Genomic DNA, 15,450 nt, shown 5'->3' with positions numbered 1-15,450 from the left:
TCAACACGGCTGGACCAGGGCTAGACTCTACATTTTTAAAGCAGAGATCCATCGACCAACACAGGGGCCCCACAGAACACAGCAATATCCTCTCACCCGCACTCCTATTCTCTTTCTGCAGAATCTCACTCTGTCTCTCAGCCCCTGTTTGATGGTGACATAAAGGATTTATTAGGGGATAGAAAAATGAAAAAAAACCTGATTTTATATATATTTTAAGACTTTTCTTCTCTTTCAACTCCTTCCTACACACACACACACACACACACACACACTCTTTGCGCAGTCTGAGTGATGGACTCAAAAGCCTCAGACGGTCTACTCAGACTGTTGCCCTTAGTGGCACTCACAGACAGAGATGGTTTCAGTGGACAATGTTGGACAGCTAGACTACTCTTGTTGTTTGGCTGGTGGGTCGGCACAATCCTCATTAGACTACAAGCTAAACTTCCCCCTGGAAAGACAACTTCTTAAAGACAAACACATCTCTATCTCTCACACATCTGCACCTCGTTCCCACACCCACCTCTGTTCTCCAGTGGCTTCCAGTCACTCATGGCATTGGAGGTAGAACAATACAGAGCTGTGACTGGGAGCTGGGAGCAGAGGCCTTCCTTCTCACCTTCACACATCTCAACATATGGACTCTGTTTCCGGCCATCAACGCATCAATTCACACGGACCCTAATTCTAACCCTAACACCTAAGCCTAAAATAGCCTTTTTCCTTGTGGGGACCAAACAAAATGTCCCCACATGTCAGAATTTTCCTTATTTTACTATCCTTGTGAAGACTTCTTGTCCCCACATGGATAGTAAAACCAAAAACATACATACAACTTCCCTGATTTAGATTGTTTAATTTGAACTTCAATAGGAAAATTACAAGAAGTGTGAGAAAGGAGGGAGGCCTTTTCACCCTCTCTCTCATGGGAACACTATCTGTAAGTAGCTCACCATCCAACAATGTGTGTGTGAAGTGAAAATGCACCACGGACAAGACTAACAGCAAATGAAAACATGTCAGATGTGTGCATGCTTTGTAAATGTCATTTATGCGCTGAAATCGAGAGCGACATTAATAGTGTCTTCCCCCCTCCTCACCCTGCTCTTTGCAAGGCATATTATTCTGGCCTCTGTAGGGGGTGCTCGCCTTTTGACAGAGGAATTGAATTAAAATAAATCTGAAAAACACAAGTGACTTCATAATCAAAGACTAGCCATTCTCCGAGGTTGTGAGGCCAGCATAAAGGAAGGCTACAATAAGGGCTAATTCTGTCTGAGCTAAATACTAATGTGTGATGCGAGGTTCTAGGCAAGTGTCTAGCCTGGGATAGAGAGAGGCTGCTTCACAGCTTAAATCAATTTGGAAATGACATTGCAAGCTGTATCAAGGCTCTATACTGCAAAACACAGAGCAGCGCTTTTCTCAAAACACAAATCTCCTTAGTATCCTATTGAAGCTCAAAAGACTAGAAACAGTTTCAGATGGGGATATTTGACGATATTACATATCGTTTTAACAACATCGCAATATTATTTTGCGCTAGCCGCACCAACACTCCAGTATTTTTCATTCATAGCTTTTAAAATAGGGAGCCAATTTGTTTTCATGACTGATCAAATCTCGTTTGCTCTTGTCCTGCAGCAGACATATGGAGAGCAATATGTTTGGAACATCGAATTGCAATAAAATCATAGTATCGAATCACAATACATATAGAATCGTGAGAATATAATTCCCACACCTAAATATCATGATAATATCATATTGTGAGGCCTCTGGCAATTCCTAGCCATAATTTTAACCATGACTTTATTCAGGTTATACAATAACGTCTGTGGCATGGTGCAGCACTTTCATGCTGGTAGATGCAAACATGTAGCGTAGGCTTAAAAGCCCAAGCAACAAGACCAAGACAAATATTGGACCACTGAAAAACATTTCAAAGAATAGGATATGATATGCTTCTGTTTCAAAAATATTTGAACATTCTCATACAAATTTTTCAGCATTTATTTATCTGTATGTATATTATTTTACTGCTCTGGGGTTATAATTATTGCTAGGATAACCTTATTTACTATTATGTATTCATTTTGCATTCAGTCTGCACAGAACACCGGAAGAATTATTACTGAATTATCACAGTGGATTATTGGAATGGGTTAATTAATCCCGTAAAGGATGGGTTGCCAACTGACGATTTGACACCAATATAAATGTCATTCATTCATGTAAAATACTTTGCTAATCATTACTAAAATATAATAATATACGTAATTACCACTTCACACTAGGATGAAGTGAGAGTTCTGTGTTTCTTCATCTTCTTCCTGAATGTACTTGATGTTTTGTGATTCAAAGAGCTATTTAATAACCCAACACAGTGAATGTATACACACAGCCCAGGGCACTCAATCCATTGGAGTAATTTCTCTCGGTTTTTAACTCCACACGTTTTTCAGAGGAAAGTTTCCAGGCGCAGTGGAATCAATAGGTTGAGCAGAAGGAAGCTATTGGAGGATTTTTCCTGGTGCGTGGGCACAGTAAGTCTCCCATCTCCCACCTAGGACTGTTCCAGTTGCCTCCCCCTGCAGCTCTGAGACCCATACTAGCCCTGGAAGGAGCCCAGGACCCAAGCAGGATCCATTATCCAGGGCCTGGCCAGCAGGAGGCCTAGCAACTCCTGGCAAGAGGTAAAAATCGAATCAAATTTATTCGTCACATGCTTGGTAAACAACAGGTGTGGACTAACAGTGAAATGCTGACTGACGGGTCCTTCCCAACAATGAAAAGAGAAATAATAGAAAAGTAAAACACGTAATACACAAGGCAGGCTGCAGGGGTCAGCAGGGGTCAGCAGGGTCAGCAGGGGTCAACACAGGACCAAAGCTCTTCATTAATGACTTCAGCATCAGGCCCTCTCCTCTCCCCTCCCCAACAACCACCCTTTAATCATCAGAGCTGGGACGAGGAGCCTTCCAAGCGAGTAGCTTCTCAATAAATATATGCATCAGCCAGGTGTGGCAAAGGTGCTTAATTGCCCCCTTTGCTTATGTTTAATATTACAGCCTACGGAGAAAAACTGTGGGGTCGAGGAGCAGCTGCCTAGAGAAAGGAGCATGAACACAGCCTCACGGACATCATGGCGGGCCAAGAAGACAGAGGAGATGAGAGGAGAGCAGGAAGAAGAGAGGTGACAAAGACGGGAAGGGTTGAAAGTAGGAGGAAACTGAACAGGAAGAAATAAAGAGGGAAATGAACATGAAGACCTGTGCCTACGCTGTTGGACCAGACAAACAGCAGTGTTCTGCTGGTGCTGATCTGGCTCTTGTAGCTATCCTCCAGAAGGTTCACGGTTCTGGCCTTCTCTCTCTGAGGTCAAAGCAGAGCTGGGTCACAGCCCTCTGCCCACACTGGAGACACTGCACTGACATTTACACACAAAACCCATTAGCACACTCACTCACTCACTCACTAAACCACTCACAGGCACACAAAGAGCTGCGCTTGACATATCCCATTAACGGAGCCTGCACCTTGCTCAGGCGTTTAGGCTGGTTAACTCTGGGTGTCTGCCACAGATCAGCCTGGTTCAACATCAAACAACAGGTGGGCCATTCCAAACGCCCTCAGGTTAACATTGCACAATATTTGACTGTTCTAAATATTTAAAAAAGAACAGCACACGACAGTGAAACAAACCCTACATCTACTCCCGCACTTGGCTTGTAGGGTAGAGAGAGTATTGGCTGTTCTGAGGCTACGGTCCTGTACACATCATTTGCACAGGAAGGAGCAGATTAGGAACAAAACTTTCTGAAAGCATTGTTCCAACACATTTTAATCCGCCCAATGCAGCAGCACAATCAGAGTTTGAGAGCGAGGGACCTAGGAGAGGACAGACTCCACAGGGAGGTACTGGTGGGGGAGCTGTGGTTGGCAGGCCAGAGGGGTGAGGGTGGGGGGGGGTTCAGGGGGAGCAGTGGAGAACCAACCACACAAACATAATTAACAGCAAAAGTCATCCCGGCGTCGCTGGCTCTTTAGAAAGGAAGCGCGGAGCGGAGAGGGTCCTGAGCGGGCAGCGGTTACGGCCCAGTAAGTCCAGAGTGCTGATAAACCCTGGTGCTAAGCCGGTACAATGGCACAGCCTACGACTGAGCTCTTCCATTAAGACAGATCCTTCCATACACACTAGCAGGCAGGCTGCTGATAAGGAGTTGTCAATGGCAGACACACTGGCCGCAAGGGAGCTCACCCTGCCTGGGCACACACATCTCTACACCAGTAGGGATCGCTGTAGAGTAAGACTACTCTACACTACAGGAAGGAAGTTCCTTCCTGTAGAGCATCTTGACTGGCTGCATCACCGCTTGGTTTGGCAACTGCTTGGAATCCTACCGCACGGCCCTTCAGAGGGTAGTGCATACGGCCCAGTACATCACTGGGGTCGAACTCCCTGCCATCCAGGACCTCTATACCAGGCGGTGTCAGAGGAAGGCCCTACTAAAAATTGTCATTGACTACTGCCACCCAAGTCATAGACTGTTCACTCTGCTACTGCCCGCCAAGTCTGACCAAAAGGCACCTGAACAGCTTCTACCCCCAAACCATAAGACGGCTGAACAGTTAATAAAAATGGCTACCCGGACAATTTACTTTGAACCTCTTTTTTATTTATCTTAATTGTTTTGAGTCCATTGCACTGGCAATATGCACACTCACTAGACTCCACCCACACACTAATACTACACTAACGATCCAACACACACACACTTTACATACGCTGCTGCTACACTGTTTATTATACGTCCTGATTGCCTAGTCACTATTACCCCTACCCACATGAACATACTGTATTACCTCAATTAACTCATACCCCTGCGCATTCACTCTCTACTGGTACTCCTTGTATATAGCCTCGTTATTGTTTTTATTGTGTTACCATTTCCTTTTGTTAATTTAGAAAATATTTGTCTTACTTTTTAACTGCATTGTTGGGGAGGGCTCATAAGTAAGCATTTCACTGTAAAGTCTACACCTGATGTATTCAGCGCCTGAGACCAATAACATTTTATTTTGAAGGAAGGAAGAATCAGATCCATCCCTGACAATATCTTTAAAGTAACCGACCGATTCTAAAGCAACGTTTAATATAAGTATCAGACCACTATAAGCAGTTGATTCCATTTCCTATTTCAATGACTCATGTAACTGAAGAGCACTGTACCTTTAAAAAAGCCACCCTTTCCCATCTTGAAAAATGTGCAAAATCCATATAATATTGTGCAAACCAATAAGCTCTATATAAAAATAGACGACCGCTGTGGCTGAACAATGACCAATTACTTTTTTGGTCATATCAAAATACAAGACAAAAATCGCTCTCCCTGCTGTGTAGTCAATGAACATTTTACAAAGGCTTAGAAAAATCTATTTTGTGGTTCAGCTACCATTAATACAGGGCAACAGTCTTCTATACTCACAGATTGAAAAAACTATTGCTAAAAGACATTTCATGCATGCCTGCCTGCTGCTAGTAAACACAAAGGCACATAAAAGTGTAATATCACTGTGTGTATATAATGTGAAAGAGACAAACCGGACTTTCTTGCTTTATTTTTCCCTCTTACGCGCACACACACACGAGAATAAAGACAGGGGAGCAGGCTCTCATCACTCAATCGGCCCTGTGGCATCTCACTTCACCGTTTTATAACAGCCTGTTGACCAATGAAACGTTGGCTGTGCTACCAAAAGCCTAGGTGACAATAAAAATGCCATTTAATGTTAAAATAGATGGTTTTAGGAAAGCAGAGAGAGGGGTAGAGGGATGCCAGGGATATGCTTCACACACACACACTTCCTGAAAAACGAATCCACATCAATCCATAACAATATGCAGCAGTAACACTTTCAATGAGATGATCGCCTGTATATAATTAACTGTAATTACTTGAGTACCAGCATTGTTTTTACAGGGTGCTCAATTGCTTTGTAATTGCATAGTTTGTGTTATAACAACATTTTTGTGTGGATAACAAAAAAACACTCAACTCTATTTCTATGCAATTACTGAAGTGCGTGTCACATGTTAATACAATGTTACTACAGTGTTAGTACAAAGGTGTACGAGCAACGGAATAATCTAACCATAATGTAGATTGAGAGGCGATTTAACTGCACAAATAATACAATTAAGTAAATTCTATTATGTCAACATAAAACTGGCACACAAAATGAATATCTACACTACAGAATGTAGAGAAGAGAGACATTACAATCTCAGCCAAGTGGAGCTAAATAAATAGATTAAGATGTTTGAAGATTTTACTGCAATTTAGAAAAATGTTGAATTGATAGGGGAAGCTGGTGTAAACAGTAGTACTGGTGGAATTTGCGTGGAAAGAAGGGGGAAAGCAGAGGGGAGGTGGAGCCCTAGACAAGCCTTGTTCCAACGGCTCCTTCACCCCCATCCCAGGTTAAAGGTCCCATTTGATTTGATTGACTAAACAACACTGTGGAAAATAAATAAGTGCTCTCTCGCTCCCTGGATGTCATGTGCACTCATTCCCGCTTAATGTCCTGTAAATGAAGAGGATTTATTAATGTGTAATTAAGTAATAATCATCACTACATAATGCATGAAATACTCATGGGGACGGTAGAGATATGAAACAGAAATACCCCGGCCAGGCACTCTACGCAAAGACACACATTAAAAAGGGATTAATCGGGAGAAATAATATTTTGATAAGAACCGCTCGCTCCCGTCTCCCCCCTCCCCATTAGTAAAACAGCCAATCATAGCTATTAATGCAACCTCAATTAGCCATCTACAATTAGGATAGAACCCCCCCCCCCACCCCCACCACAAACTACTGATGATAACAAGGATTGGTGGTTTCCTCAAATCCTTTTTCATCATAGCCGGTTGACTGTCTGTGTGTAGCAAAAGAGGAATACATACGAGTCTCAATGTGTTGTTTGTCACTTTAATAATGTTCACACGCTGCTTTGCGCATTTCATATGTATATACTGTATTCTATTCTACTGTATTTTAGTCATTGCCACTCCAACATTGCTCAATCTAATATTTATATATTTCTTAATTCCATTCTTTTACGTTTAGATTTGGGTGTATTGTTGTGAATTGTTAGATACTACTGCATGTTGGTGCTAGGAACACAAGCATTTCGCTACACCCGCAATAACATCTGCTAAATATGTGTATGTGACCAATAAAATTTGATTTGAGCATTGACAGGCACTCGTAGGAGTTGGGTGAGCATGTGAGAAACAAGAGGACACGAAAGACACAAATAATCCCTGGTGCATGCCCTGTACCACTGATGCTCACTCAGAATTTGAGAATATGCCAGTTAGTGGGAAAGGTGTTGTGGGGAGATAGCAACAGAACACATCTTAGTTACACATAGATCTGGCCTCTGGCTGCTGTGCATCACTGACTAAGCACAAGCGTTGTTTATTCAAAGCCACAAGCTGCCACTGCCAAACATACACACTCAGGATACAAAACAGTACAAAGACTAGCTTTCTTTATGCAGAGAAATTGGGATTTGTTTTCACATGACATATAGTACATGTACAGGTAACTGTCAAAATAAAGGAAACAGCAACCGCATCTTAACAGGGCGTTGTGCCACCACGAGCTGCCAGAACAGCTTCAATGTGGCTTGGCATAGGGTCTACAAGTGTCTGGAATTCTATTGAAGAAACAACACCATTCTACCACAAGAAATTCCATAATTTGGTGTTTTGTTGATGTGGTGGAAAACGCTGTCTCAGACACCACTTCAGATTCTCCCATAAAAGTTTTCACTTGTGTTGAGATCTGGTGATTGACACACACACCCACTATGCTCCTTTGAGACCCCTCTTGAGATCTTTTATTCTAGCCATGGCAGCTGAAATTACGGGAAACTGGGCATTTTTATACATGACCCTAAGCATGATGGGATGTTAATTGCTTAATTGATTCAGGAACCACACGTGTGTGGAAGCACCTGCCTTCAATATACTTTGTATCCCTGATTTACTCAAGTGTTTACTTTATTTTGGGAGTTACCTGTATATGCCTTGTAGTTAGTTCATCAATATTAGTAATTGTTGAAATAATCAAGTGATCCCTTTCCCACATTCAGCCTATATGTGATCATTTTAAAATGTCTTGCTTTGAACCAGTGTATATTTTAGTAGACACCAAAGGTATCCCGAGAGGTCATGAAACCAATCTCTGTTGACTCAGAAACATACCAACCCCTGTGGTCATCAACCCAGTTTCAACTTGCCGTTAGTCTTGGTGAACCATTCACTGCATGTACAGAGAGCACAACTAACAAACAAGAAATACATAATTAAAACAATGTAGGCTTTATAATCTTTCAACCTAAATAAACCATTGCACATTGTTGCCATCAATTAGAACAAAAAGACAAATTGGGGGAGGGGTAATAATTCGGGACCACATGGCCACCCCGTTGCCCATCTGGTTTCCACAGAGGCAAAACGAGCCAAATGCCCCTTGCCCGTCCACTTCACTGTAATGCCTCAGTATCATCTCTCTCCCAGTTCACGGATGCGGTCCTATTGAATTTGACTAGAAAATACAGGTCACCAAGAAAATGGTCTAGCAAGTAAAACACAAACCAATATACCTATGCTTTAATCATGGCGATGGAAAAACAACATATGCAAGATGTGGGAATGCATGGGCATAATGCGCGTCATACACAGCAAGGGTGACAATCAATATGCACACCTCCACGATACAGGTGAACAGTAGCTAATGAAACAAACACATTGCAGTCTAGTCAAGTAACAAACGTGGTCACAATTTTAAATCAATTAAGTAATCAACTGACCAGGGAAGACCTGAATCACTATTGCAACACTACAGAAAGTTGCCTATGTTGTACCGGGTAAATTAGGCCTATCTATTATTTCCCCCTCTTTAAATTGCTTAGGCTTTTGTTTGACAACATATATATACACACACACATACATATATATATATATATATATATATATATATATATATATATATATATATATATAACAACACAGAGAGGATATTTAATCGTTGAATTTCATAGTAGCATTGGCCAAAAGTAGTCATGAAATCTTATTGGTCATGCGTGAGTTTGTCCCCATTAAAACAACTTACCTTTTACGGAGCGCGGTTTGGCCTGTTTTCGTCTAGACATCTCTGGATTGTGAAAGTATTTTCTTCTCGTATCGAGCTCTAATGTTTTGCGAAAACAGTCATATAGATGGATACTTCAGCCGGCGTGTTTTTCACTTCTTTGCCTGTTGCAATGCGGCAACTTAAGTCTCTGATAGTATCCTATAGTCCAGTTAAAGGGGAGGTGAGTAGCCTATACAATTTGGAGCTGTGGAGAGGCGCTGCGCCCGGATACTCCAGCAATTTAACTTCTTCGGCTGGACTCAACCTGTAGAATTAACGGAATAACGCGTCTTTCTTTCGGAGTCCGTGACGACAGTATCTTTTGCTCCTTTACGTTCATAAACACCTTAGTTATAGCGCGACTTAATCGGTAGAGTCCAAGTTTCAAGAGGCAGTCAACGCCAAAATGACAGCCATGCGGTAACACCTGATCAGGCCGTTAGAAAGGTGCCAATACATCAAAATATGATGACATTGACTATACAATTATAGAATTCCGTTAAATCAAGCGTTACGTTTTCTTCTTTCCTCTTCGTCTTGAGGGTTTGTTGGTGCAGTTCTCGGAATAAGTCTCTTTTTCACCCTAATCTTGCGAACCACGAACCTCCCTTCGTCCGTTATTTTTCAGAAGGTGGCATGGGTAATGCAACCTTACCCAGCATTTTCACCCCTTGGGGATTTGTGTTTTTAAATCCTGAAATCAGTCAAATGTTTGTAGTATTTAGCCTCTCTCCACCTTTTTCTTTGTCCTGACTCTGGTCTTCCCTCCGCCTCCCGATCCGACTGCTGGCGGGGCTGCAGCGCAGACACACATAATAAAGCCAGGCTTGGCTGGAAATGTAGCCGTGTCCCAGCAGGAGGATGTGAGAGTAGGGTCCCGGCGGGGGAGCGCTCTGATCCCGCAGGGAGCTATGCACAGCCTGGGTTGAACAGACAGAGAGAGCCAACAGCACCAAACCATGGTCAGCCATGGAAACTACAGCTCAACTTGGAGCACGGATCGGGGCCAAAACATGGAGCATCAAAGAACTCTGCACAGCGCATGAAAAATACGGACCGGATTCGGTTTTAGTCCTTTCCATCTTAAATTGGTTAGTCGTGCGCTACTTTCTCACTAGGGGTAACGATTGCCAATTATGTTGAAATTCTTTTTCTAAAAGTCGGTGGTCGTGAAATGCAACCTGATATTTTTTTTTACATACATAGACCTAATTGTTTATATTTTATCATAAATTAGTCTGACTGGATTGTGTTTTTTATATAGGCCTATATTGTGCGTAGTGGCTTTCTAAATGCACCGAATACAAATATAAATCCCTGTCATTTAATTATTCAGAAGTTTTATGTATTTGAAATAATCGGCCTAGCAGTGTATTTATGTTGTTTTATCAAAGGGGTCTGGGCCCTCACTCTGGTAAGCGTAACCCTCGGACAGGACCTATTAGAGGGCCATATGTTTTCAACACCAACGGAACTCATAATGTCAGGAGGTATGTGTTGGGGCAAACTGCTGAACCCTAACAGTTCAGACTAGGACTACAATTCGTGTGTTTGTCCCCTACAGAAAAGGGACATGTTGCCAATTTGAGCCAGAAAAATATTTAAAATCACATGGTGCTTTGTTATTTTCTCTCCTGCACAGTGTGCTCTTTGACCGAGCTAGAGCTGCCCGAACGTTGTCATGGATAACTTGGTGGGCTCCCTCCCTGTCTTGACCTGCGGGGTGTCCTGCAGATTGAGCCTCGCCCCCCGTCGTGAGACGGAGCGGCCTTTAAAATTGACCCCCGTTGAGGTGGGGGCCCCTCTTGTCTCGTCTGAACTCCCCCTGAAATGAGCGCGCGCCTGGAGACCGCTTTTTAAAGCGCTTGTGGCGTCCCAGAGAGAGGCCGCTGGCACACAGGGGTAAAATCTCTCCGCAGTGGTCCCTTATTCTCAGATAAATACAAAGGAGGAAAATAGCCCACATTACAAGCTCCTTAAGGGTCAAGGACAGCTGAGAGATGAATGGTTTCTAAAAGTAGTATTGTTGAATCACATAGCATGCGATTACACCCTCTGTCATCGTTCGGATTTGGTTTTATAGAGCATCAACCAGCTTTGAATAAGGCAAAAAGACATGTGGCTGATATTAATTAAGACAATCTCTGGTCTAGCAGTAACAGCGCAGGGACATATGAATATCCTGCTTGCCATTTTGATTCCCCACACTGGGCCAGTAGAACCATTAGGCAAATCTAAAAGGGCTGTGGAAGTATTAGGAGAAGGGACATGTAATATAGTTGAATAATAATGCTGTTCGGTTTAACTGGATTTTGTGTTAGAAAACCAGTTTAGCATATTTGATTTGGGGAGGTCAATATAGTTCATGTAGGCCTAAATTGATTTAGATCAGCATGTGAAATGTGACTGCAATGCGCATTTTATTGACTCACATTACAATGTAGACATCACTGTGTTGTTGCTTGATTTGAAATGCTGTTTGATTATTGGTAACACAGTTAATGATGACACATGAAAACTGACAAGGATGTGAAGGAGCACACCAATACACCTGTCACACAAACCATAGACAACACAGTTGATGGAAACAGCAGTCAGTTCCTTGTCTGTCCCTCTCTCATTGCCTCTCCATCTTAAATACATGTATATTCTTGGTGTAGTAGGACTAGCCTCAGAAAGCCCTGTTAAACACTCCCTCACTGTACTGTCACAAGCCTGGAGAGTTCATGTTATATTTATGTTGCCTACAGCGGATTCTCTCTGTTCTGTTCAGCTGAACTCTTGCCAGCTCTGCTAGCGCGCCCCCCCCCCTCACCCCACTTCCACAGACAATGTTACATCTCATTGGTTTTGCCCTAGATAAGCTATTTTTAAAGGAAATAATTAGACATAACTGATTTAAATACTGCAAAGCCACACTCTTTTTGTCTCGTAAGCGTGGTGTCTGTGTGTGGATAGTGAGCAAAAAGGTGAGAGCAGAGGAATCATTTTGCCTCTAGTATCTTTTTTAATAAATATGCATGGGAAAATACACATTTGACCAATATTTAACTGTATATTCTTTTGTCAATGAAGATTAATCCATTTCCTCTGACTGTGTTAAACACCAGCCAAATGTGCATGGAGGAATTCTTTGTTCTACTGTTGCTCAGGTTCCCCGCCACAGTTTGGGGTTTTGCAGCACAGTGATTTCAGATGCCCTACACATGAACAGGCCTCCATGGACCAGAGAACAATAATGATGATGAGGGGAGATTGGAGGAGGAGGAGGGTGCTGGTTGTTGGGATATTCATGTATCCATGTACAGAGGGGTCTGAAATTGACACCCTTGATAAAGATGAGCAATAATGACTGTAAAAAATAAATTATTCAAATACAGAGCAATATTGTATGCAAAAAAAATGGGGAAAATATATTATTTTCTACTAATACAATTGCTCAGAGAAATAGATTTTGTTTAACAAGTAATACTATTTCTTTAAAAGGTAGGGATCAAAATTTAGACCCCTAAAGATTCTTAAAAATAAAGTTGTCAAAAGTTTAGTAATCAGTCCCATATTCCTAGCACACATTGACCTCATCAAGCTTGTGACTATACAAACTTGTTGGGTGCATTTTCAGTTAGTTTTGGTTGTGTTTCAGGTTATTTTGGCCCAATAGAAATGGATAATAATGTATTGGGTCATTGGGGAGTAACTTTTATTGTAAATAAGAATAGAATGTGTTTCTAAACAGTTTTACATTAATGTGGATGCTACCATGATTATGGATCATCCTGAATGAATCGTGAATAATGATGATAGAGAAAATTACATAGGATCAAAGATCATAGCCCCAAGACATGCTAACCTCCCCTGTTATTGGTAATGGTGAGAGGTTATCACAATTACCAATAACAGACTACTATATTTATAAGAATCTATAGGGGTGTCAATGATTTTGACCCATACTTTTTTTAGGAAAAAAAATCTTCCACTTATCAATTGTATTAGAATAAAATAATATTTCCCCATTTGTTTTTATATAGCTCAGTATTTGAATTATATATTGTATACATTCATTATTGATCATGTTTATCAAGGGTTTCAATCATTTCGGACCCCACTGTACATCAATTATGTTTTCCGTTTGTTAAGTTATAACTTTTTCCTCATATTTCCTCCCCACCTAGAATATGCCACTCAAATCATGACTTTTGTGTGAATGCACATTCAATGGGATTTCTGCCCATACTGTGTTATGTGTGTTTTTGGCAGTGAAAGAGGGAAGAGGAGGCAAAGGCAAGGATGACGGCATTCCAGCGAAAAAGCTTTTCTGGTGAGCTGCAACAATGCACTCACTCCCACGACATCAGCTCTCTGTAGGGAGTCTCCTCCTAATTTCCTTCATCCATAATAATAAGAGATACATTAAACAGTGCCATTAGTGCCAGCAATTTGTTTTATTCTCAACCGAAAGAGAAATGTTATCTGTGGTGGACAAACTTAACCCAATTAAAGCCTTTTGTGCACAGGGGCCTTGCCGGATCTGTCACTGATGTTGAGGAACTGAGGAACGGCGGCACAGTCAAGCCAACCAACTTTGGGGAGGAAAACTGAAGGAAGAAAAGAGAAAGAGAAGCATGTTTTGCCAAATAGGCAGAGGGGGGAAAAGGAAATGTGTCTTGAAGAATGGATGGAAACAAAATACACAGCCTCTCATCGCTCTGTACTGTGTGTTTGTGTGAGAGAGAGAGTCAAAGAGTGGGTGACTTCACTCTTATCCCATGCATACACGTCATACCACCGAGACACAAATACATGCAGACTACAGTGCACATTTCCCCTCAATAATAAATGTCATAAAATACACATGATCAAAATGTACCAGAGACACGTGCTCAATCATAACATAGAGGCTTTCTGATTGACCCTCCATCACATTTAAATGAGAAAGGGGCATCAATCTAGACAAACAAAGCTACCTACCCCAAATCAATCAACCCCACCCCTTATAGATACCCACACATTGTAATGTTAATAGTTGTGATAACACCTTCCAATAACGGGGGTCTAATTATCAACATGTTTGGCTGTTAGAGGGCCTACCTGGCACTCATCCGTGGCAATGGCAGGGGGTTGGAACTGGAGGATCCTAATGAAGATCTCATTCACAGCAGCACACACAGGCCCAGTGTGGGGTAAAGGTAACGAAGAAACAAGTCCCATTAAGAGCCAACTGCAGATCAGATCCTGTGAATTCTGACACAACGGTGCCAGGAATAGTCATAGTGATACATTTTGATTGATATCCAATTGTGAACTCAGGAGTGGAAAGTATATGTAGGCTTCAGGGGAGGGCCATCCTGTGCAACAACAAAATTACAGTTCTCAACATGATTACTTCCTGTACGTAGGCTTACATGTGGAAAAACATGGGTTAAAAGTTGGAGGTATGTGCGCAATTCTTTTTGTATTTAAGCAGTTGATTCGTCAATCTGATTATCCATCTTTCAGTCTAGCCATTCTTCTGGTTCATAGCTTGTTTTCCCATTCTCCCACAAAGCTCCAATCAACATTTCTCAGCTGGTGAAATGAAGCATAAACATTTCGCTATTACTTTGAGAGTCGATGGATTCTTCACAGCTGCAGCCGAGGGCCTGTGATCAGGAATTGGAGACAAACAACTGGTGAACATGCCTGGCCACACACATCCACCCACTCATACAGTCACACTGACTCTGTGTGCCACTATCACACGACTAACTCCTAAACTCAACACCACAATCACACCCTACCACCAACACACACTAACTCTAATCCAAACATGACTGTGTGCATCCTGTTATACACATAGCCAAATGAGAACAAACAGTAGTAGATTTTCCCCCAACTTCTTCTTCAGCAATGTACAACCGACAGTGTACTGGAACCTCAGCCAACAACCTCAGCATACAGTCTGTACCTCAGCCAACAATGGCTTTGTTTCTCAGCACTGATAGACATTTTCTGAAAGTAAAGTTATTGGATTCAAACGTTGAATAGAGCCATCATTACTGTTATATTGGGAAACAATATTTATTGCATATGTCCTCATGTAAGCCTCAATGGTGTTCAGACTGGGTACATCTTAATAAACTTTATGCCACAGAATCAAAACATAATACAGTTGCCATGGTGCACAACATGAAATGGATGAAAATAGAATTGAAGAGAAGTTGATTTCATTCTCAAAAATTCTGGCACCTTTATCTGT

At 41.8% G+C, this 15,450-nt stretch overlaps 1 protein-coding gene and 1 long non-coding RNA gene across 4 annotated transcripts in view; one reads left to right on the top strand and one right to left on the bottom strand.

Annotated features, from left to right (window-relative positions):
• Nucleotides 1-10,177, bottom strand: part of LOC106560867 (zinc finger protein 423) — a 139,357-nt gene extending 129,180 nt beyond the window's left edge. For all 3 annotated transcript variants that reach the window (XM_014124251.2, XM_014124254.2, XM_014124252.2), the window contains exon 1: nucleotides 9,195-10,177. In XM_014124251.2, coding sequence (XP_013979726.1) covers nucleotides 9,195-9,234 — 40 coding nt within the window. In that variant the 5' untranslated portion in view covers nucleotides 9,235-10,177. The remainder of the gene's footprint in view (nucleotides 1-9,194) is intronic.
• Nucleotides 10,053-15,384, top strand: LOC106560868 (uncharacterized). The gene is made up of 3 exons (XR_001318684.2): nucleotides 10,053-10,306; nucleotides 13,473-13,533; nucleotides 13,730-15,384. It is a non-coding gene; the product is annotated as an uncharacterized lncRNA (long non-coding RNA).
• Nucleotides 15,385-15,450: the final 66 nt, after the last annotated feature.

This window comes from Salmo salar, chromosome ssa10, assembly GCF_905237065.1.
Source record: "Salmo salar chromosome ssa10, Ssal_v3.1, whole genome shotgun sequence".
NCBI lineage: Eukaryota > Metazoa > Chordata > Actinopteri > Salmoniformes > Salmonidae > Salmo > Salmo salar.
The sequence above is the reverse complement of the archived record's forward strand: the minus strand, read 5'-3'. Positions and strand labels throughout refer to the sequence as shown.